General features: G+C 37.4%; 4 protein-coding genes across 11 annotated transcripts in view; 1 reads left to right on the top strand and 3 right to left on the bottom strand.

Moving 5' to 3' along the window:
- Window positions 1–918: 918 nt before the first annotated feature.
- On the bottom strand, window positions 919–9,810 carry arcn1a (archain 1a). Its single transcript, XM_058777434.1, has 10 exons — window positions 9,640–9,810; window positions 7,537–7,800; window positions 7,005–7,184; window positions 6,392–6,591; window positions 6,143–6,307; window positions 5,255–5,420; window positions 4,759–4,906; window positions 4,547–4,655; window positions 4,183–4,387; window positions 919–2,498 (listed from the first exon to the last, which is right to left on the bottom strand). The coding sequence occupies exons 1-10, from the start codon at window positions 9,640–9,642 to the stop codon at window positions 2,409–2,411; spliced, it is 1,530 nt and encodes a 509-aa protein (XP_058633417.1). The 5' UTR covers window positions 9,643–9,810; the 3' UTR covers window positions 919–2,408.
- An 874-nt stretch (window positions 9,811–10,684) lies between these two features.
- hmbsa (hydroxymethylbilane synthase a) lies at window positions 10,685–18,309 on the top strand. Its single transcript, XM_058774704.1, has 14 exons — window positions 10,685–10,912; window positions 11,819–11,872; window positions 12,689–12,761; window positions 13,071–13,120; window positions 13,274–13,329; window positions 13,687–13,764; window positions 14,302–14,379; window positions 14,614–14,689; window positions 14,887–15,000; window positions 15,285–15,323; window positions 15,969–16,088; window positions 16,254–16,307; window positions 16,414–16,500; window positions 17,386–18,309. The coding sequence occupies exons 1-14, from the start codon at window positions 10,886–10,888 to the stop codon at window positions 17,554–17,556; spliced, it is 1,077 nt and encodes a 358-aa protein (XP_058630687.1). The 5' UTR covers window positions 10,685–10,885; the 3' UTR covers window positions 17,557–18,309.
- Window positions 18,310–18,377: 68 nt separating this feature from the next.
- On the bottom strand, window positions 18,378–19,085 carry LOC131540175 (histone H2AX). Its single transcript, XM_058774706.1, has one exon. It carries the CDS (start codon window positions 18,946–18,948, stop codon window positions 18,520–18,522), a length of 429 nt encoding a protein of 142 aa, XP_058630689.1. The 5' UTR covers window positions 18,949–19,085; the 3' UTR covers window positions 18,378–18,519.
- A 535-nt stretch (window positions 19,086–19,620) lies between these two features.
- Window positions 19,621–22,856, bottom strand: part of c2cd2l (c2cd2 like) — a 34,382-nt gene continuing 31,146 nt past the window's right edge. For 2 of the 8 annotated variants that reach the window (XM_058774691.1, XM_058774688.1), the window contains exons 13-15: window positions 22,515–22,645; window positions 21,752–21,989; window positions 19,630–21,661 (exon numbers count right to left, since the gene is read on the bottom strand). In XM_058774691.1, coding sequence (XP_058630674.1) covers window positions 21,408–21,661; window positions 21,752–21,989; window positions 22,515–22,645 — 623 coding nt within the window. In that variant the 3' untranslated portion in view covers window positions 19,630–21,407. Of the gene's footprint in view, window positions 21,662–21,751; window positions 21,990–22,514; window positions 22,646–22,856 lie in introns of all 8 variants that reach the window. The other 6 variants (XM_058774696.1, XM_058774695.1, XM_058774692.1 and 3 more) reach the window with 6 other exon arrangements.

The following is a 22,856-nucleotide window of genomic DNA, read 5'->3' as shown; positions in this document are numbered from 1 at the left end:
CAAGACACAAAAACCATCACGCAGAGAAGATGAAATGGAACAAATGATGACCTCTGGTGGTTGTGCAAATGTATTTCGTTTAAATCTAAATACCGTAAGCCTTGCAAATTCTAACCAACCAAGCTCTGGTAATAGGTGACAACGTGGCTTGTTTTTCCCCAGTTATTAGAAAAAATTTAATTAAGCATGCATTTGAACACATTATACAGAGTAAGTTGTCAATATGAAACCTAAAATTAAATAGTCTATAGGCTTTTCATGTATACAGCTATTTGGCAAAAATTTCAATTTGCCTTAAAGAATAAGGACTTTCCCTCAATTACATATCAAAAGCAGCAAAAGGAAACTTACTTGAAAGCGAACCCTTTTAGGTGCCATTGTGGTCCTTGGTTTGTAAACAACAGGAAAATTCTTGGAAATGGTCTTAAGGAATGGGATCAGTACAGACTGAGCAAGATGAATAGCTCTGCAGCTCTTTCAGAAACTCAGCTGGATCCATTGTATTTAATCCAAAAAAGGAGGGATGAAAAATAACTCATTCCTGAACATGACGGATCAAATTAACATATAGACATCCAGATAATTATAATCTCTTGATCATAGGCCCTCGGTTCACTTCCAGTCCTTCTAACTGTTTCATCAACATCAACTCTCCACCCCTGGTTGTATGGTGGAGAAAAAAAAGAAAGAAAAAAAAACCCAAAATGGAAAAACATGATTCATTCAGTGTGGTAATTCAAACACTGAGTAGTACGTGTGAATGGGTGAGCACAGTAGTACTGTAATATGGACTTCCTTTATAGTTGTGTTATTCTAAAATCAGATGAACTTAAAACATTTATTCCAGAACATATATGATTTACAGGGTAACCATTGTTTACATGGTGATGACCATTGCCAAAAAGAAGGACAGATAACAAAAGATCTTTTCCGTTTTAAACTCTTTAATGATTTTTTTTAATAAGTTTACACTGGAATGTTCTTCATCATGAATCCCTAATTCGTTATTTTACAAGATTACAAAAAAAAAATCTCTGATATCTTTATACCATTCCCCAATCCACATTACGATTCCTTGAAAACCGAACAAAAAACAATGGAAAAAGATAAACAAAAACATTTTAATACGCCCTTCCCCTCATCAAAATATCCAGAGACATTCAAGGCATTACTGGGAACCAAGACAGCAAGGGAGACCTATTTTCTTCAGCGGGGGCCATGTGGGGTTGAGACTGAAGTTTGGGATGATGGCTCAGCAGGCTGGGCACCACTCATAATGCTGATAGGACACCAGAGGTCCCTCCCTGAAAAACCTACTCACAATCACTGACACTCAGAGACAGACATGATCCCGATCCTCCACTGAAGGGCTCGAACAACTCGTTTCAGATGGTGAGCAGGTTGCCTTCTAGTAGTAAGAAAGTCCAAGCCTGAAGTTTTTGCTTTCAATAGAAAACATGATATAAAGCAGACAGACTGAGCACTCATTTTTGAAGCAATAAGTTTTTCTGACTGCAATGTTGTCATCTTGAATGAAATCATCTCTCTCTAATACACATTTGTTAATGGCTTTAAATGTTTTTCCATTTGAATTGGTGGTCAAATTGCCCTCAGATATCCATGATAAACTGGAAACAAAAGTTTTAAAAATGTACTACAGACTCAATTTCCTTAAAGGCTGGCATTACTACACCAAAACAATGTAAAACAGGAGAACAGACAGCCAGTCAAGAGTTAGACAAAGATGCAAGCACAGACTTCAGATGTCAGATGTTTAACAGCAGATGGAAACAGGAGATAAAATATAAACTTTAGACAAAACAAGGAGTCTGAGTGACAAAGAAAGAGACAAAACAATGACTACGGAATGGAAGAAAGGGCTATTACAAGCAAGGTACAACAATCTTCTAGTGTTTCAAAAAAGTTAGCACATTGAAAATAAATGTCTAGAACAACACAAACTGATAGAAACAAGCAACATGACCGTACCCTTACAGAGGAGGTATATAAACCATTAATTCAAAAATATACTGGCACGATGGCTTCCAAATAAATAAAGCTACACCAGCCCACTCCTTCCTGATACAGTCTCCATTTTAGCCCCAACCCTCACTGACTGGTTTGGCCATTAAAAAGAGGGTTGCTTTGTGAACCAAATTGGGTACAATTGGAGCCAATATTGCCAGCAAAGACTAAACCAACTTTGTTTTCTTTTCAGGGGGAAAAAAAACAAAACAACAACAACAAGGGGAATCCTGTTAATGTACTGCAGAAGATCTGAAGATGATAAAGATTGCATCGTCCCTCCATTTACATGTCTCTCCCTTCTTTTATTTATATGAATGTTTTCAGTCCATTTATCTGCTCCTCTGTCAAGTTGGGTGTAATTTTGTTAGTGATGTTTCCTTTTACAATATTTCATATTTGTCAACCACAAATGACGTTTCTGTGGAGAACCGAACCGGGCTGTCCCCATCCACCTGAGACACCTGAGTGACCTGGCAGGAGAAAACATGAACAGAATGTAGAATCTATTGTCCACATGACATTCTAATCTATTAACTAATTTCAGTACTCTGTATCAAACAATACCTTAACCCAGGAACTAACAACTTTTGTCAGCTGAACCCCTTTGAGATAAATTAATTTACTTGAAGTACCCCCTATGATCAATTATTGAACATCTCTGATGTAAGTCAAGAGAAACATGAATATACAGTGTTTTTTAATTGGCATTTTTATTATTTAAATAATTATTAAAGGGTTAGCTCACCCAAAAATGAAAAGTCATTAATTACTCACCTTCATGTCGTTCCAAACCTGCAAGACCTTCGTTCATCTTTGGAACACAAATTAAGATATTTTTGATGAAATCCGAGAGCTTTTTGACCCTCCATAGACCATGTTCAAGGTTTAAGCCTCGATTTTCACTCACCGACAGGTTTTGTGAAAAATCACCTACAAATGCCCGAAATCAGAGGCAAATCGGTGCTCGTTCACATGAGTGACATTCACGCAGTGTGAATTATCAAAAGACGCGATCTGAGAGAAATCGCAGACGGGTCACAGATTACCGTGAAATATTTGGCATGCTAAATATATCTGGACCTGTCGGCGATTCAAAATCCTGCTGTGTGAAATGAGTTCTGATTGAAAAATACATTGCCAATGACCTACAGCCAATGAGAGAGCAAGATACAGGGCAGTGGGAGGTTCGGGGAGGAGTTATAGACCACAATATCAGCAATCCTTGCTCCGCATGTCTCCCCAACCATTTCCTCCTCCATAATCTTTTTTTTCTTTTTCGCCCTTTTGTTGCAAATCAGCGCACACACCATTCGTATCGTGAACTTCTTGCGAACTACTATTTTAATAACATTTCCAGTCTTGCACAAGAACTGTGATCTTGTGTCATTTCCTCATCACTTCTCGTATGCGTTTGGTTGTGAAACGTAGTTTGCGGACCAGAAAGAGTTATCTGTGATTCTTCCTATTGTAAAATCGTGCAGTGTGAAACCTCCTGTCACCAACCCATCGTGCCATGTAAACACAGCAGCAACTGAATACTACCCCAGATTGTCATGCAGTGTGAAAACAACAGTGATCCGACGACTTTGAAAATCATGCAGTGTGAACTCAGCAAAGGTAAGGCTAGGCAAAAAAATGCAAGTCATCCTCTCTGTTGAAATGTTCAGACAGATTTACGAAGACTGTTTTATGTTCAGCATGCATCTTCCTCTGCTTGTAAACAAGGCACATCGCATCCCGGTTCACCACACACGTGTTGTGACACGGAAGATAAGAAATTGTTAAATAAAGTGTTTTTTCTTTGCACGCAAAAACTATTCTCGTAGCCTCATAAAATTAAGGTTGAGCCACTGATGTCACATGGACTATTTTAACGAAGTCCTTATTTCCTTTCTTGGCCTTAAAAGTATCAGTTGTGTTGCTGTCTATGAAGGGTCAGAAAGCTCTCGGATTTCATCAAAAATATCTTAATTTGTGTTCCGAAGATGAACAAAGGACTTACAGGTTTGGAACGACATGAGGGTGAATAATGAATGACAGAATTTTCATTTTTGGGTGAATTAACCCTTTAACTCTTCATCAACTCCTGAACTCCCAGCAGTTCCCTTGAGAACCCCAGTTCTACCCTAATCTATAATTAACCACTTTTCTTACCTGAATGTCACAGTAGCTGCCCTTAGAGACAAAGGAGACACTGAGAGGGAAAAAGTCATTGGGCTGACCAGGTATGCTGAATTCCAGGCTACCAGTCTTATTCTTCACATCAATCACAGGCAGACACCACTCCAGGACATTCCGTCTGCTGTCATGACGATATTCTCCATCTAGATCACCAATCACAGGAGCCCCTACCCCTGACCTGTGATGAAATTGTTACAATAGACAAATGTCAATAACAAGCCAAACGATTCTAAGAGGCTTCATTAAACATGGGGGAAACAAGGTGCATTAGTACGCCAATAAATGTGAATAATGTGTGAATTAGGGCCTGAACTAAAGCCTATGAATTTGTACTCACGGTACAGGGATAGAAATGACTATATCATTGAGTTCCAGAGATTCATCCTGCAGCTCATACTCAATGTTTACATCACAGCCAGTACCACTCTCAGAGGGCCAGCAGTTTACTGCACAAACAGAAATTAAATCAGCATAAGTCATGTGACACTATTGGAAAGACGTAAGCTGTTAAATTTACTGGTAACACTAAACCAGATGTTTAGGACTGACTTGTTAGTGGAATGAGAGATTCCTCTGTGGTCTGTAGCCTCCACTTCAGCACACCCACGTCACTCTTCAGAGGGAAGGATTTGTCTGGGTTTTTCAGACCAATCACGGACTCTGCTGTGAAAAGTTTTTTATCCACATTTGGATGGGTCTACAAGGAAGAGGTTAGAAGTGTGTTACAAACATATAACACATTTTATAAAAGTTTATTATAGTTTTTTTTGTTTGTTTCAGAAAATATAGTAAATTTTAAAAGTTATCTATTTTGGTTTATATATTGTTGTTTAGATTTAGTTTTTTTTTTTTTTTTTTTTTTTAATTTACTATTGGTTTTTATTATTTTCAGTACTCGTTTTCGGACTACAAATTGTCTATAGCAATACATTACTTTTTTTTTTTTTTAAAGATGCATCATATTCCAGATTGGGATTATTTAGGGTTTTCTTATAATTAGCTAAATGCTGCTACATTTAGAAAAAACAAACAAAAACAAACTTACCTGCAACTGCATGCCCCTCTTGTCATTATTGTTGACTTTCAGCCTAATTCGCCCATTCTTTTCATCAGACACTCTGAGAGTAATCATGCCAACCACTTCCATGTTTTGAAGGCCACCATCACGGCCACACGTGAGGGTGATCTTCTCCTCCACTCGCATATGCACACTGAAAATTAGACAGAATTTTTTGTAAGATATAGAAAAGTGTTGTAAAATTATCCTCTCCTAAGCTAAATCTTAGATGGTGCCTAATAATGCATAATACAGAGTTGTGGGTCTATACAGAAAAATAAAGTGATGTCTGGATTATCGCACTATGTTCTGTAATAAAAAAAAAAAAAAAGATCAAGAGTTGGTCATTGTGAACTATTTGATTGTCAAACGTGTAATCTGATTTACATGAGAAGAGAACCACTACTTAAATCCAGATTGAGTCAGACTTAGAAGGTGGAGCTTGTGTGTCTTCATTGTGTTGATGAAAAAGTGCATTTTCACCATATGTTCTGCTGAGTTCAGCGTGCAATACGCAGCAAAAATATGCTCAGTGCTGAAACTGTACTTGACACACTGCTCACACACACAGCATGAATGCTGCTACTGTTAACATGGGCAATGAAAAGAATATGTACAGCTCACATGCTGCTAACGTGAGATGTGAGAGGTCTTAATCTGAAACCAATTTAAACAAGTAGTAAACAAAGATTTTAAATTCATGTCTATTTGAAAAGCCTCTCAAAGAGGCATATTATTTACAAAAATTTCTTATTTTTAGTGCATTATTGAACAGCACTACAAAATATTTTAATTGAATAAGATCACAGACGCCACTAATGTCCTATTGACTGTGCTCAGTATGATTCTTGCATAAAAACATTGAGAGATCATTACCTCTCTGTGTGGGTTGGAGGCGGCAGAGATTTGGATGCCTCTGATGGTCTTTTGCCTGTGCTGGGCAAGATGATATTCTCTCCCTCTGACTTTAGTTTGTCCACAAAGTCATCAACCTCCTTTCCTTTGCCAACCAGTTTAAGCGCTTTACTTTGACCACTGGACCTAAAATAAAAGGGCATTAAATTGCAGCCTGCTGCTGTTTTTTTTATATATATTGCTGTAGTCTATTAGAAAGTATGGCAGTACCTGACAGGTACAGGAGTGGGTTTGGGTTTCTCATGCTCGATTAGCGTGTCTGTGATGATTGTCGTGTTGCTGCTGCTCATGCCCGAGCTGCCAAAACCACCGAAGCCCGGTCCCTTCTTTCCACGCTCAGCATCACGTCGTATCTGCTGAAGCTCTTTAGCCTTCCGTCTCATCTCTGCCTTAGCCTCACGCTCCTGAGTCTGATGAACGATTAATTGAGCGGTTTAGAGCGAAGAAAAGATGATCAACAGCAAAATTACATTTCAAATAAAGTATTTAATTCATCAAGTATCATCTGAGAGCCCTTGCCAGCATGTTATTTACAAACTACAAACACATGGCTAGGATCAGGGATGTTTAATTATGAAGTTCACACACAGCACCTTCACACTCTAGGAACTTATTGATCATCCTCCTTTGCATTAGTGCATATACCTGAGCTAAACAAGTCTAGCAGACTGGAGAATCTTCTAGAATATCATTATATGCTGTAGACTTCTGGGGAATTGCCAGATTTGTTAATTAGAAGAGATGGCAGCATACTTTTAGCCTTTGACTGCACAATAACAATCAAAAGTGTGCATTGCTATTCTTTAAGAAATGCCTTTCCTACCTCTCTGACGGCACGGAACACCTTTTCCTCATGAGAGTCCATCTCTGTAAATGTCCGGATCTGGGCCAAGTTGACATTCTCTCTATAACCGAGGGCAACAATCTCATCGAAAGCGAAGATGAGTTCAAAGCAGTGCTCAGAAATCTCACTCTCCTCCAGGACACGACAATATTCAGGAATCTACCAAAATATAAGAAAAATTAACATATAAGTCAGCTTCCTTTCAGAACTCTGATATTTACACAACAACCTACAATGAACACGGACAAGTTTTTGTTTTACAAAAAAAAAAAAAAAAAAAACTATTTGACTGACATAAAAATATTTTACTTTTCTTACTCTTCAAGGTACACATTTTCAGATGTCCCTGTATAACATCACATATAATTATTATATTATTTTATATAATTATTAAATAATTTTCTTCACGAAACGTGAACACTGAGATGCATCAAGAAATTTAAATTTAAATTAAAATTAAATTGTTCATAAGAAGTCTTTTATTCCATCATGTTTGCTGTTTCTATCATACCACGCGTGAGAAGAGACGCAGTGTCTCCAGGTCCTCCAGTATGTTACTGTTCTTGGTGGTGACCAGCACCATGTAGAGCTTCTCCAGAGGCTGGTAGACATAGCGCACACTCTCAGTCTCCACAAATGTGTGTTGTTTGCCGGTGTTCATCAGTTTGGGGAAAGCAGCCAGCAGACCCTCCACTCGCGTCCGTGTCATCTCCACAAACTGTCGCGACACTAGGGCCTTACCCGCCTTGGTGCAGACTGCTGCTGCCAACAGCACCTGGAGAAGAGTCATTCAAAAAGAATTTTAAGGAGCGATTACAAAAATAAAGTAGTAATCTTCAGACAGGAACGAGCAGAATGCAGCACACTACTTGGAAGTATTGATGGAAAGAGGCCACTAAGATTCAATATTAACATTCCTTCCAAGAGCAAAACTGACACAACTTTACTTGGCTCTCATGTTTGCGGTACTTCATCCATACTGTGTTTAACTTGAGGATAAAGCTCTTCTTAACAGCAAAGATGGAACCAATCTCCCAAGAGAAAGTTGTATAGTTTCACATAATCAACTGTCAGAACAGACTGACTATTGCATGCAACGAAAGTAATCTGAAACAAATCCAAAAGAAACTCCTAATAAAACCAACAATGTGATTACATATCATGCAGGCTTCCCACACTTTCTGACCAATGGATTTCCATGATTTTTCCAGTCATTTCATATAAATAATTATGGACTATAAAAAAACAACAACACATTATACACAAGGTCTTTTCAGTTTTCAGGTCTGGAAATAACACTTTTGAAATTAAGTGTCATTTCAAGGTTTTCAAAGACCAGAGAAACCCTCAGCATGAGAAAGCAAAACTGGCCAAAGTTAAGTAACAGAATGAATAGGTTCCATTTTGTCATCACCAAGAAACTGATAGGATGAAGAGTTTTGTGGTCTGTTTAGCAAGATATTAAACTGCACAAACTTCGATGCATTCATTGACTACATTTTTGAATAGACAGCTGCTACAAAATACTACAATGCAACACTCTGAGAGACAACCTAGCACCCATTACAAAACACTGAGCAAAGACTTTGTACTGAATTAATTCAATTCATGTTTATTGGTATAGCGCTTTTCACAATACACATTGCTGCAAAGCAGTTTCCCAGAAAATGAAAGTTTCTACATTACATCTACGAGTAGTTTATCAGTGATGACTGTCAAGGTGATGTCCATATGACAGAAAAGGACAGTAAATATCATGCAATTAAGATATCAACCTAACATTTCCATAAAACAACTGTACAAAAACTCAGATAATAAATGAAAGTATGATGACTCACACAATGCAGCTTCTATCCATCTACTCTTATTTTCTGCATGAAAAAACCTGAGTGGTTTCTTTCTTTCTGATGCTCTCTATTCTTGGGAAAATAAAATATTCCAGTTCACTTCAATTTTACACTAAAGCTTTGAAACAGTCAATCCTGTTCCAAATGATTTGGCAGAAATGAAGCAACATTGTCAAATCCATTTGCATAAACACACATAGGCTACTAGCTGCAGCTTTACCAAATTAGACAAAAGAAAGACAGAAACGTTTGAATTGATCTGAATGGTTGCTATTTTTATGATAAATTACTGCAATATTTTTTTAAACATTAAGCAAGCAGCTTCAAGGCTAACACATTCTGACCACGTCAACAGATGTTACAAATGGACTAGATATAGTCGTTTAGCCACGCTGTTATTAATCACAGACTAACATAACTGATTTGTTATCACAGACACGTTTAATGATAAACTGACAGCGAAAGTTACAGGCCTGCAGTATAGCGACTCGCGAGTATTTGACACTGATGTTACGTTAGCTCACTGCTCTTCATATTGACAACATGCCTTACTAGCGAGTTTTAACAGCTCGAGAAGCGACATTATAACTGAGCTAATTTACAAATTCACAGTACGCTAATTTTGAAGTTTCTCTTGATTTAATAAGCATACCGAGCAATAAATCAGTCTGCGGTTCGTTTCGTTAGCTAGCAGCAATCTCTCATGGAAAAACCGGAACCCGTCGTCAAAATCAGTTGTTTGTACATAAGCGAATAAAGATACTTACCATTTTCAGTGTCTGGTATGTTTTCTGCGTTTAATCTTATAAACGCCGTTTGTGTGGCTGTATAAATGCTATGTGGAGAAAAATAAAACTGTTTGTGTGCAGTGCGCTGCTCCGCGATTCAATATGGCAGAAGTGTAAGCCACGTCTCCAACCGGAAGCGGCTCGTCAGCGGGGTAAAAGGGCAGCGCGGCATATGTGGAAGATCCAGCATCAGCAGCACTGCCCAACCCTCACACAACACTAAATTAAATTATTAAAGCTTTCTTTTCATCGTATCCTTCACTATTATATTATCAATCAATTATATTATATTATATTATAACTAAAATATTAGAAATTTTAGATACCGTATAAATTGTAAATAAATAAACACATCATGTCATGTAGCCTATGTATATGTGGTTGTGATGAGTTGTTTTATGTGTTATACTATAATATGATTGACATGACACAAAAAACTGTGGCCAGCAGGATCTCAGTTCATTGCTGGTTTTGTTCATAATTTTGTTTATTTGTCACTCTTGAAAAATAGTATATAATTTGTATGCATTATTTATTATTTTTCTTGCCAAATAATCATTAAAGTAAAGAAATTATAAAAGCTTTGACCACCTCCTCTCACTTTGACCCTCTCCTCTTTTCCTCTGTAATGAAAAAAATAATGTACACCCTAAATAAAATATAACTTAAGTCATTAAATCCTTTTCATCTTTTTATTTACCCTTATGAACTGCTCTGTTTCACTGTTTCATGCATCGTTTCCTTGTTTTTTAACAACATTACATTATTAATTTATTCTTTTAGCAGACGCTTTTATCCAAACGAGGAAAACAACAGGCTATTCATCTATCTATCTATCTATCTATCTATCTATCTATCTATCTATCTATCTATCTATCTATCCTCTGTCTGTCTGTCTGTCTGTCTTGCATTAAACTGGTTTATACATTTTATTTTAAGTCATTATAACTAATTTTAAAACAATATGTGGAGATATGAGTGTAGTTGGGTTAAAGTATGCGCTGTGTGGCGCTGCATGACAGGCATGAACACACTCGCGGACCAGTGTGTTCTCGGTAGACGGAAGTATCGTTCCCGTCTAGGTCACACAGAAATCGGGTCACGAGTTTGAGGTAGCAGTTGGGAATTCTCGAAACCAGCCACTCGACCAAAACAACTTGGCAAATGAGTGAAAAATCTTGACGATACAGTTTGGGGAACAGATCGTTCCACTTGCGCGGCGGAGATGTCTGGGAACGTTAGTATTTCTCAAGTAAGTGCAATTACTACATGGTTTTACGCAACTGGCATATAGTGATATTTCATTGGCTCGGTGAACTGTCATTTTAAACGTTCTGTCTTTCCATTGGTGGATGGAAAGAGAAATAGGCGGGTGTCGAAACCATGTGGATCCAAGGAGCAAATATGAAATTTTGCAATTTTTGGGACTATGTAAAAAAATGGCGAAGGTATTTGATATTTCTATTTTAGAAACGATACACTTTATTTTAGGGAGTCATACTTTAATAGACATTTTTGACGACAAGTGCACCGATGATGTAACAGTTAGCGATTGATTAAGCATAATGAACGATATCTTAAACAAGATTATTTCTCATTTTCTTCTGTGTAGTTCTTTATAAGCATAAAGGTCTCTTCATGCACAGGTCAAATAGCCAAGCCTTTTAAAAAGAGAAATTGAGATTTCACATAATGTAATAAAAATGACATTTTTATGAAATGAAAGCTTGTGTCTTCTTCTAGCCTCTTCTGTCATAGTGTTTTCTGTACATGAACGTACAAATAAACAATAGCAGTGTTGTGAAACAACTGGTCAAACAGCGGTCAACATATATCTGACCCGCAACTACATGCATTGCATGGAGCTTTTAGTTTTATCAGCACTGCCCAGAAACACAGGGTGTGGGGAATGCAAGGACACTGTATAGAAGAAGAAAACCGCTCCACCAGTTGCTCATTCATTCAGTCATTCAGTCATTCATTAGGCCTTGGACCTGACACATCTTCTTCTGGAGCCTGAGCTGTAAAAGTGTCTGCAAATAACATGGAAGGGCCATTCAAGTATATTAGCGTGAGAGTTTGATGAAACCTGTTTTGCTATTTAGTAGAGTTGAGGTGAGCATTATTATGAAATTAAGTGATATTCTCTCTCTTGCAGGAAGAAAATGGCAAAGTCAGTCAAGTTATTCGCATGGGAACAAGGAAGAGCCAGGTAATGTTTCTTGAGGCATTCAGCTATGCTGTTTTGTAATTTATTTATAAATTCTTTCATCTTTCAATGAGAGTATTTTCTACACTTAACTTTAACACTGTATTTAATATGTAACATGTATTGTTCGATTAGTTTATAATGAACTATAACCATTTTTTTCCACTTTGAAAACAACAAACTGTGTGAAAAATTTTAGATATAAAATGTATATATAAATTCTAGTTTCTATAGTACATTACCTAATAATCTGATAAGCATTATATAAAGTAATTTTAGTTTAATAAAATAATGCATTTTAATGACATGCATTATAAAGTGCTCTTGAGGAAATGTGGCTTTTTTCCATCACTTGGTTGGCTGAGGGTCCCACAGTCTGTACCGGCTTGACATGGACCATTATTTTAGGTTTTCCTTATTGCAAGCTCAATTGAAATGATAAATGGAGTCAGTTAAGTCAAAAATAGAGAAAACATGCGGTTTAAATTGAATTAAGAGTATATAGAATTCGATTTTCTGCTCTAGGGAACCGTTACAAAGTGAGGGTAGATAACAAAATGGAAATGGGTGTGAAACTCGTGTGCTTTAATCAGATAGAAACTGCCCCTCAGTGTCGCCATAATGATTGCTGGGAGTGACTGCTAACATTTAATCATAAAAGTTAAGTTATAGAGAATCTTCAAAAGCACCTTATGAGGGAGCCACTCTCAGAGTAAATTTATTCATGTTTTTGCATCATATATTGCACTGGAACAGTTTATGACATTTATGAAATTACATTTTTGTATCTTCAATAATGAGATTGTGTGTGTCTCTCAGCTGGCTCGCATTCAAACAGACAGTGTGGCCGGCAGACTGAAAGAGCTTTATCCAGACATTCATTTAGAAATAGGTGAGGACATTTTGCCTGCTATAAATTGCATGAATTACCTCTACATTAATTGTATTGTATTTATTGTATCTTTCAATCAGAGTTGTCCACACACTCACACACACACACACGCACATTTTCTTGTCTTCATGCACTCACTGCTTGTTTAAGAACAGAGAGCGATTGTGTTCTGCTGAGAATGTGTAATCTATACGACCGCTTCACTGCTGAATCCTACTGTCTGTGTCAAAAGACATGAATGATGATGTCAGAATAGGAGCCAGTGCACAACTATTCAGCCCTTAACCTTTTTGTCTGTGTGCTTTTCAGTTGCCATGTCTACAATTGGGGACAAAATCCTGGACACTGCATTATCAAAGGTAGAATTCCATCCTCAATTTCATGTGCCATTATGTCAGGTTTTGGTAGGAAGAAATGCCCTTAAACTTTTGTGCGCTGCCCAATATGTAAAAATCCATTACCAGCTATCAGATGTGTCAGATTTACCATGTTTTAAACCTGTATTTTCTTAGATTGGTGAAAAGAGCCTCTTTACCAAAGAGCTGGAGAATGCCCTCGAGAGAAATGAGTAAGTTTGTTCTTATGTCACCCTCATTAGAAAACAAAACAAAAAAAAGACTATTGTTCAGTTGAGTATGCTGTAAAGTGCTTTAGATTGACCTTCACTATTATTGATATGACACTGAATACCTGTCTTATTTTCTCTTGAACATTTTGCTTCTGTTTTGCTCATATACAATAACTGTTAAGTCTCCAACACTCTGCATCAGAGGATGTGAAAGCAGTACTCTTAGACTTGATTCGACTTTTTGTGAAATAAACCTTATTTAAGCATGTAATAGAAACATTGTAAAACAATATTTTTCCTCTAGTGTGTGGGTTGGTGATTTATTTATTTATTTTATATGTGTTTATTCATCACTAGAGTGGATATTGTGGTGCACTCTCTTAAGGATTTACCTACCTCACTGCCCCCTGGATTCACTATTGGAGCCGTTCTTCAGTAAGGACCACAACCGCAACATCTAACAAATATTTATTTTTAATTTAATTTAAATGAATCAATTAGTTTATGAATTTACACTACCAGTCAAAAGTTTTTGAATAATTACTGTATTTAAATGTTTTTGAAAGAAGTTTTTTATTGTAACATATTGTAATAATGCAAAATATAGGGATGTCCCAATCAGGTTTTTTGTGCTCCCGATCCGATCCGAGTATTGTAACATATTATAATAATGTAAAATGAATAACTGTTTACTATTGTAAGATATTTTATTAAAATGTATTTTATTCCTGTGATAGCAAAGCTGAAATTTCAGCAGCATTACTAATTGTAATAATATTTCACTTTTTTTTAAATATAAAATAAATGATTATAATAAACTTAAAAACATTTTTAAGTCTTTAATCTTAATTCATTTTAAAGTTCATTTAAGAATTGCATATTTATGACTTGTAATTACCAAAGGCACTGTAGTAGGTACTTTAAAAACCTGTTTGAGCGGTGATTGATTTGTTGTGTATTGTTTTTGTGAAGGAGGGAAAATCCCCACGATGCAGTGGTGCTTCATCCAAAGAATGCTGGACTAACCCTAGACAGCTTGCCAGAGAAGAGGTGAGCTCTGTATTTTTTAACAATCTTGTCATGCCAAATAAAAGTGCCAGCATCTATCCTCCAGAATTTGATTGATGACCCAATAATCAAGGGAGATCAGTGGTTTTCATGGTGATAGAATTTAATTCAAAATCTACATTCTGTCATAGATGTCATGTTTTGACAGCTATATGCAGTTACGTAACCAAAGCTGTCAGAAACATTTTGAAACCTCTCTTTTTTTTTTTTTTCCAGCGTGATTGGCACAAGTTCACTTCGCAGAGCAGCTCAGCTGAAGAAACGATTCCCTCAACTAGAGTTTGCAAATATTGTATCCTGCCCTTTCCTTTCCTTTTGCGTCTGTGGATGTTTATATATTATTAATGGCAGGAGCTTTATCATTGATTTTGATGGACTGCCAAAGCAAGCACATATTTCCTGGGTATTTGTTACACCAGCCAGTTTCCCTGTACTGTATATAGCATTTTAACGGTACTAGAGTCTTCCTCCTTGACCTTACTGCTATAGAGAGGGAACCTAAACACCCGTCTGAAGAAGCTGGATGAAAAGGACGACTATGCTGCCATTATTCTGGCCGCAGCAGGCCTTAAACGTATGGGCTGGGAAAGCCGAATCAGTCAGGTATGTTAAAAGCCACAATGTAGATATTTTCTTATCTACAGTGACATACTTCTGAGTAATGGTTATCAAAAAAGAAAAAAATAGAAAACAAAAAAGTTGATATCAATCATACTGGCCTCTTAGTATGACCTCATATTCAGTTCTAACAAAAACTGTATTTCAAATGAGACATGATATGAGTGTACTAACCACTATTCTGAATATGGAGGTCTCTGTTGACTACAGCAGTGTTTATAGATTTATTTATAATGCATATATTATAGTATCTGATGTGTAAATTGCAGATTCTGGGCCCTGAAGATTGCATGTATGCTGTTGGCCAGGTAAGTGTGCAAACATGCACAACCATTCGTGAACTGTGAAATTGAATTAGGTTTTCATGCACTACATTTAGTAGCAAATCTTTTTCAGTGTTTATACCCGTCATGCTATGTACTTATTATTGTATTGTTCATACTGTTGTTCATGCGAGAAAATAAGCACCTGCAGCTGCCAGCTCAACTGTTAGTGAACATTATAAACACTAAAGGAAACACCTGTGTAACAAATTATGTTAACGGTTGAAGCCATGAAAGTGCAGTTATTTGGTATATGTTGCATGCAGGGTTTCTGCAGGTTTTATGATAGTAAATTTAAGACTTTTTTTTTTCAAGATAATTTAGGAAATACATTGAATAGAACAAAATACGTCAATATGATCTTTAGTTTGAAAAAACTACTTCCATCTCCATTACTTTTTAATTTATTTGAACAAACTAACTAAATAAATAGTTTAGGGCTTGAATACCTCTGTGGAAGGCAAACTAATACTTATTAAAACCTTTGTAAGACCCTGTACATGAACATAAAACATAATGCTTCATTTGCGATCAAACTGCTCTGTATACATGCATACTGTAACATTAACCTGCAGTGTCTCCTAAGTAAATGTCAGTCTGTAAATAAACAGAAATGTGTCTTATCATCAGGGAGCACTGGCAGTGGAAGTCAGAGCACAAGATAAAGACATTCTGGAAATGGTGTCTGTCTTGCACCATCCAGACACAGTGCTGCGGTGCATCTCAGAGAGAGCTTTTCTCAAGCAGCTGGTAGGTTTCTTTACACACACACACACACACACACACACACACACATGAACTCAGCTCTCATTGCGTGTGGTTCATATCAGTTTGACCTTATCCTGAGGGCATTCTATGTAGTCTAACAGTTTTATGGTTTTAATACTGCTCTTCATTCCCTTTTTCTACTTTCAGGAAGGAGGCTGCAGTGTGCCTGTTGCTGTTCATACAGAAGTGAAAGGGTCCATGGTAAAGAGACAAAATATACCTACATTTACAGACATTCAGTGGCATGATATTAAGTGTTGTTGATGTTTGGATAGCATAGACTGAATTATCTTTTTTCTGGTTTCAGCTGTATTTGACTGGAGCGGTTTATAGTTTGGATGGTGCTGATTGCTTGAAGGACACTATGCAGACGGTTGTGGAAATTGACAACAAAGTAAGGGTTAAATATACATATATACTAAGGGTTGGGGTTAGAACGATTTTTTTAATCAGTAAGAATGCTTTAAATTGATCAGTGATAGTAAAGACATTGTTACAAAAAAATGTTTTTTGAACTTTCTATTCATCAAAGAATCATGGAAAAAATGTTCCATGGTTTCCACAAAAATATGAGGCAGCTTACTGTTTGCAAAATTGCTGATGATGAGAAATCAGCATATTAGAATGATTTCTGAAGGATCATGTAACTCTGAAAACTGGAGTAACGATGCTGCAAAATCAGCTCCTATAATATGTGACCCTGGAGCACAAAAGCAGTCTTAAGTCGCTGGGGTATATTTGTAGCAATAGCCAAAAATACATTGCATGGGTCAAAATAATCGATTTTTCTTTTATGCCAAAAATCATTAGGATATTAAGTAAAGATCGTGTTCCATGAAGATATTTAGTAAATTTCTTACCGTAAATATCAACTTCATTTTTGATTAGTAATATGCATTGCTAAGAATTCATTTGGACAACTTTAAAGGCGATTTTCTCAATATTTTGATTTTTTTGCACCCTCAGATTCCAGATTTTCAAATAGTTGTATCTCGACCAAATATTATCTGATCCTAACAAACCATACATCAATGGAAAGCTTATTTATTCAGCTTTCAGATGATGTATAAAGCTCAATTTCGAAAAATTGACACTTAAGACTGGTTTTGTGGTCCAGGGTCACATATATGAAAATAGACAAATGCCTTGGTGAGCATGAGGTTTCTTTAAAAAAAAAAAAAAAAAAAAATCTTACCGACCCCAAACTCTTGAATGTCAAAGTATTTGCATTATCTATAATTTAGTTTTGTAACTTTTTATTCCAACTTGTTTCTATCAGGTGAGCGAGAGTGCACAGGAGTGTGTACACGTTGGAGTCACTGCCAACAATGTATCATCATCAGCCCTCGAAGCGGCTGAGAAACTGGGAATGGATCTGGCAAATGCTCTCCTTAATAAGGGGGCCAAAGACATTCTCACAACAGCCAGGAAACTAAATGATGCTCGATAACTGGCTTTTTATATTTTGTGCACTGGAGTATTAGACCTAGTTTTGGAACCTTTGACATGCTGTTAACGTGGATAAACAGTACACTCAACTATATGCTCTATAGCTTAAATACAACCTTGATTGGCTGTATAAATCTATGTAAAAACAACCAACAAATCACTTCGGACACTATACCTCAGTGCCTCAGTTTAACAATGAGGCAGCACCAATTTTTCTGGTTCATACACAAGACACTGACATTTCTACTATTGTGACTACCGTCGTCTCCTCTCAGGCACAGAATTCTGGAAGAATTCATGCTAATAGTCTTCCATTTCTAATGATGCCAGACTGCCATCATCTATGAACCACTTGAAAATGAGGTGGTCAAAATACCTACCTTTTATATCTGGCCATGGTTTTGAAGTGTAGAATTGAGTACATTTGATCTTTATATACCTCTCACAAAATATGGCATTTTTTGTAACAGCTTATTCTCAGTTTTTAATATGATGCATTTTAGTAATGCAGAATATTCATTAACCACAAGGTGGTAAGACATGGTTTAAGAATTTGGGCTCCATGTAAGATTTGACATATGCAATTTAAAGAAAAATGCTTGTTATTATCAGTTTTATATTTAGAATATCTTATATAGTTTTGATCCCACAATGTGCCTTCAAGATGTGATCACATTAACCAGCAAATTTTGACCAATGTTAGTTTCTTTATATCAATATGAAAAGTTAATGTAATAAAACATTGATACCACCATTATTCACTTTTTTCCTTCCCATTGATCACGTTGTGTAAAGTTTACTCATACCACAAAAGCAAACTACTAAAAAAAAAAGACCGTTTAATATGCAAAAAGTCTCGATACAGACTACAACCACAGTTCAGACACATGGAATCTGCCCCTTTCAGAATAATTGGTGGCCCTTAAAAGGGCCTTTGGGTGAGTTAACTCAGTTCAGCGTAGTTTTAATACTCCTGTGACTGGGAAGAACCCTTCTTTCCCGATTTGCCGGAGCTGGGGACAGCCTGGCCAGTTTTCTTGGGCAGCAGCACGGCCTGGATGTTGGGAAGAACACCTCCCTGGGCGATGGTAACTCCACCGAGCAGTTTGTTCAGCTCTTCATCGTTACGTACAGCCAGCTGAAGATGGCGAGGAATGATACGAGTCTTCTTGTTGTCTCTTGCAGCGTTTCCCGCCAACTCGAGGATCTCAGCGGTGAGATACTCAAGAACTGCAGCTAGATAGACAGGAGCACCAGCACCTACCCTCTCAGCGTAGTTGCCTTTTCGCAGGAGACGATGTACACGGCCGACGGGAAATTGCAGGCCAGCGCGGGAGCTGCGAGTCTTAGCCTTGGCGCGGGCTTTTCCTCCGGTTTTGCCTCTTCCAGACATATTGTTCTTAAAACGTCTTTCCTCAAAACGTAGAAGAAATCAGTAAGTCGTCTGTGGAGTTGCTGCAGTATTTAAGGACTGACTGAACTAGGGCTGTATGATCCCGCCCATCGTTATGATTGGATACGCGCAGTGAAGCACGGTCCTGATTGGCTGATAGAGCCAACCCTAGAGCGGATGTATTCTCCTATTGGCTTGAACTTGTAGTGCATAAACAGCGCAAACTAACGAACCAATCCGAGAGCATCTAAATGTGCGCGATCTGATTGATTCGCACGCTTCGTCTGTGATGCCAATGGTCTTTTGCTATGTCAATCCGATTTGGGCGGTAAATTCAAACCAATTGAACACATTCCCTCTGAATTTTAACACAGTTTGGCGCACAATTGTAAGGAAATGATTGATTTATGTTTAAACCCCCCATAATTGTCTTGTTTAAGGTGATATTTTATATATAACATATAGTTTTAGGTTACTTAACCCACTGTGTTTAAAGAAATAAATCTTTGCGGTGGTTTAATCACAACAACACTTTTTCAACTCGCCACATTCCCTTGGCCTTTTTCTCCTTTTCAAGTTATGTAGTTAGAACATTTTAGAGGGAAAAGGGAAAATGAAGAGGAATGGATTTTCAAAAATAATTTATTCAGAATAAATTAAACATCAAATTAACCACAATAATATAAAGCTCCGAATAGCTTAGAAGGTCCACTCGTTTTAGATTGTTCGCTGTTATATCATTCTGGTCATATAACATTTTCAGGCTTTATGCTCCAGGAGTTAGACTAACTATAACAAACAAACGCTTTGTCGTTGATTCATGAACTGCGAGTCAGCGTTTTATAGGTAAATGTTTTCCTGTAGTAATTAAATTCTGTTAACTTGACAACCAGTTGTCTTTTTTTTTTTTCTCCAGAGTTCCAGTAGAACCAAATGCTGAAATATGCACCGATCATATGGGATGAGGGAGGGATACGGCAAAAGAGATTCCTTATAACTTAGTTCACCCAAAATCAGATTTGTGTTCATTTACCCAGCCACAATGAAGTTGTTTCAAACCTCTATGACTTTCAGTACAAAAAGAGATTTTACCACTGCATGATGCATCTATGATCCACAGAAAGTAAACCGAGGTGAATAATGCTAGAATTTTGCGTGAACTACCTTTAACGCGAATAACTAGTTTATCTGAAAAATATTAAAATGTTCTTCTCAATACTATCATAAAAGCCATCTATGGAATTACCAAGAATAAAATCTACTTGTGTTTAAGTAAAACACGTACGGATGCCCGCTCCTCTGGATAAGTTATTGCAACTAAATGAATAAAAAGAGGAAACGGGGTTGTGTGTTACTGGGGTACCGCCTGTTTTGTTCAAGTAGCCATCTCTGAAAGAAAAAATGAGATAGATAAAATGATAAAACATGTTTTTACCTTTTCATAGTAACGTTATCCCCTGAGGTTTGTTTTCACGCGGACCCTGAAAATAGCACTTTTCTCCGCTGCAGATTCAGATTGATGTAGCCTAACATTTACAATAATTTGTGGAATAATTTATAAATATACACAAATGATTTCTTTTCCTGTAGTGTATCCCTTTTGTCATATGAAGGGCTTATACTTCACAACCAAAACACGAACGTAATTTAGTGAGATATGCCTACAGTAACTTATGAACGTTTCCTGTTTTCTTAAACAAACAGAAACATCATTATAAAAGATTATTAAGCCACAATGAAAGTCAAACGTACCACTATTTGAAAACAGGGCATAATATCCCTTGATCTAAATGCTATAGCAACAGCAAAACGAGAACAAAGCTCACAGCATGTCATTTCACACTCTGGAAATACTCCTAATGAGCTCAGGAGAAATAAATCAGTGCTGATAACAGTAAACGATACACAAACATGATAAAACGACAGAAAACGAGCTCCCCAGCGTTGTAAACAATCAGATTAAGATCCAAAGTGCAACTGATGAAATAAAATAAATAAGAAAAACAACACATAGCGACAGTGTTGGAGGCATCAATAGTCATTGGTCTATGCCGCCCCCTTGTGCTCAATAACCGCATGACACCCGTCCATTTTGAGTTTTTCAAGTTTGTTCGCTCATGATCATCCACAAAAGCAGCCTTTTTATCAGCTTGATCATTTTAATTAGGTAAGCGATGCATTCATAAATAGTCAAATCCTTTGATTTTCCACTTTTTTTTTTTTTTTGGCGTTTTCCATCCTGAATAGCTTAATCGTAGATGATGTTCCAGTCAAAAAAGAAACAACACCAAAACAAGGCTGGTTTCCTGGGTGCAATGTGGTCTGAAGTATTACGTTACCCCACTAGGTTATGGACAATCAGTATATAACATAAATAACAAGTTCTGGAGAAATTTGGAGCCAATTCCACACTCATGTGACTGGTGCCCGCACCGTGTCTCTTTCTCTCTATTTCTCCTTTAGTTATCTGTAGTGCTGGACCCTCCATTGGCTGTGTTGGATTTGCCCTTTGTCTTGGACGAGCGGAACGAAAAGCGTTTGATGAGGCGACGAGAGAAGCTTCCAGACTTTTTACGGCTGGTGGAGGAGCAGGAGGCTGTGGAGGAGTCATTGTCCAGGTTTGAGACGTCCTCGTGGGACTGACTGAAACTGGGGTCCTTCTCTCTGTGCTTCCTGCGGAATAGTAGCTTGGTGCCACTGCGGAGGAATCCCACTAAAACAGAACATTCATGCACATAAATGAAACCATAAAAAGACATTTTATGATGGATACATCCAAAATACATTCCAAAGAAGTTCACACCTTTGTGGTCTTTGAGGCTGCGTGTTTCCAGTGCTCCGGTTGATCCTGTTTCTGACTCCACATCATCCACGGACGGTCGCTCGGACACGTCAGACGGCGTAGTCTCGTCTGCTTCCTGATGTGTGGATGCTCCTTGGTGGTTCGGGGCTCCGCTGGGAGAATGTGCCCCCTGTAGGGCTGCGTCCATTGCTGCAGCGTAGCCCACTGATAAGGCTGAGTCATCTTCAGTAATGGGGACCTGAGGGAAAGACAGAAAACTAGTTTTAACACAGTGTTCCTCATGTACATGTGCTGCAGGCACAGCTGAGGAAGACAACATGTTGGCTGTGTGTTTGCAGAAGCGGCTCCGCTATCAGCCCTTCTGTGAACCCTGTCAGGTCAGACAGTGGATTTGAAACGGTAAGCGGATCAGTATGTTCTGATGATTTTTGAGATGTGATATGAGACGACCGAGCTTGTGATGACATTTAGATTTACAAACTTATAGATTACAATGTTTAAAAGGAAGTCAACATTAGGAAAATGTAATGTTTCTGTGTTATAACAGCCTAAAAGAGACAATTTCCCAGCCAAAAAGTGTCCTAATGAATGTTACATCAACATTATGTGACGGAAAGAGATGACTAACCAAACAAATTACCCTGGGGAAGCTCTAAAGAGACTGTTCTCGTAATCGTTTCCCTAGACGCTTGCCTCACTGTAACCAAGATGTTTTTATGACACTGATTAGAAATGTCCGTTTACTTGATGTTCAGACTCTAACCTTTGACACCCCAGATATGATGAGAGTGCTGCGTTTAGTAGGTGTCTTCTTGGGTACCTTACTGGCCGACTCAGTTAGCTGCCGAATGGCCGTTTCTGCTACGGGATCCAGCCCATTAGGGAGGGTGCCTTCTGGTTGGAAATAGCACACAGACACAAACACAACAGCATCACAAACTTTCTAGTTATTCATTCAAATTATACTAAAATTATATAGATCTATCTATCTATCTATCTACAATAAATAATATTTACAAAATGTATTTTAATATTAACAAAAATCAGTTTATAATAAATAATATATTTAGATTTAATAAATGAATAATATTAACAAAGATATATT

The sequence above is a fragment of the Onychostoma macrolepis genome, chromosome 05, assembly GCF_012432095.1.
Source record: "Onychostoma macrolepis isolate SWU-2019 chromosome 05, ASM1243209v1, whole genome shotgun sequence".
Lineage (NCBI taxonomy): Eukaryota > Metazoa > Chordata > Actinopteri > Cypriniformes > Cyprinidae > Onychostoma > Onychostoma macrolepis.
The sequence above is the reverse complement of the archived record's forward strand: the minus strand, read 5'-3'. Positions and strand labels throughout refer to the sequence as shown.

Bases quoted from the DNA above. Each gene is read 5' to 3' on its own strand.
- arcn1a (XM_058777434.1), bottom strand. The intron at 7,185-7,536 runs GTATGATAGAAA...ATATTTTGGTAG, and splicing joins TGCGTCTCTTCTCACGCGTG to ATTCCTGAATATTGTCGTGT. The intron at 2,499-4,182 runs GTAAGAAAAGTG...TTCTCCTGCCAG, and splicing joins GCAGCTACTGTGACATTCAG to GTCACTCAGGTGTCTCAGGT.
- hmbsa (XM_058774704.1), top strand. From the start codon at position 10,886: ATGTCTGGGAACGTTAGTATTTCTCAA. The intron at 13,765-14,301 runs GTAAGGACCACA...GTTTTTGTGAAG, and splicing joins ACTATTGGAGCCGTTCTTCA to GAGGGAAAATCCCCACGATG. The intron at 14,690-14,886 runs GTATCCTGCCCT...TTACTGCTATAG, and splicing joins AACTAGAGTTTGCAAATATT to AGAGGGAACCTAAACACCCG.
- LOC131540175 (XM_058774706.1), bottom strand. From the start codon at position 18,948: ATGTCTGGAAGAGGCAAAACCGGAGGAAAAGCCCGCGCCAAGGCTAAG.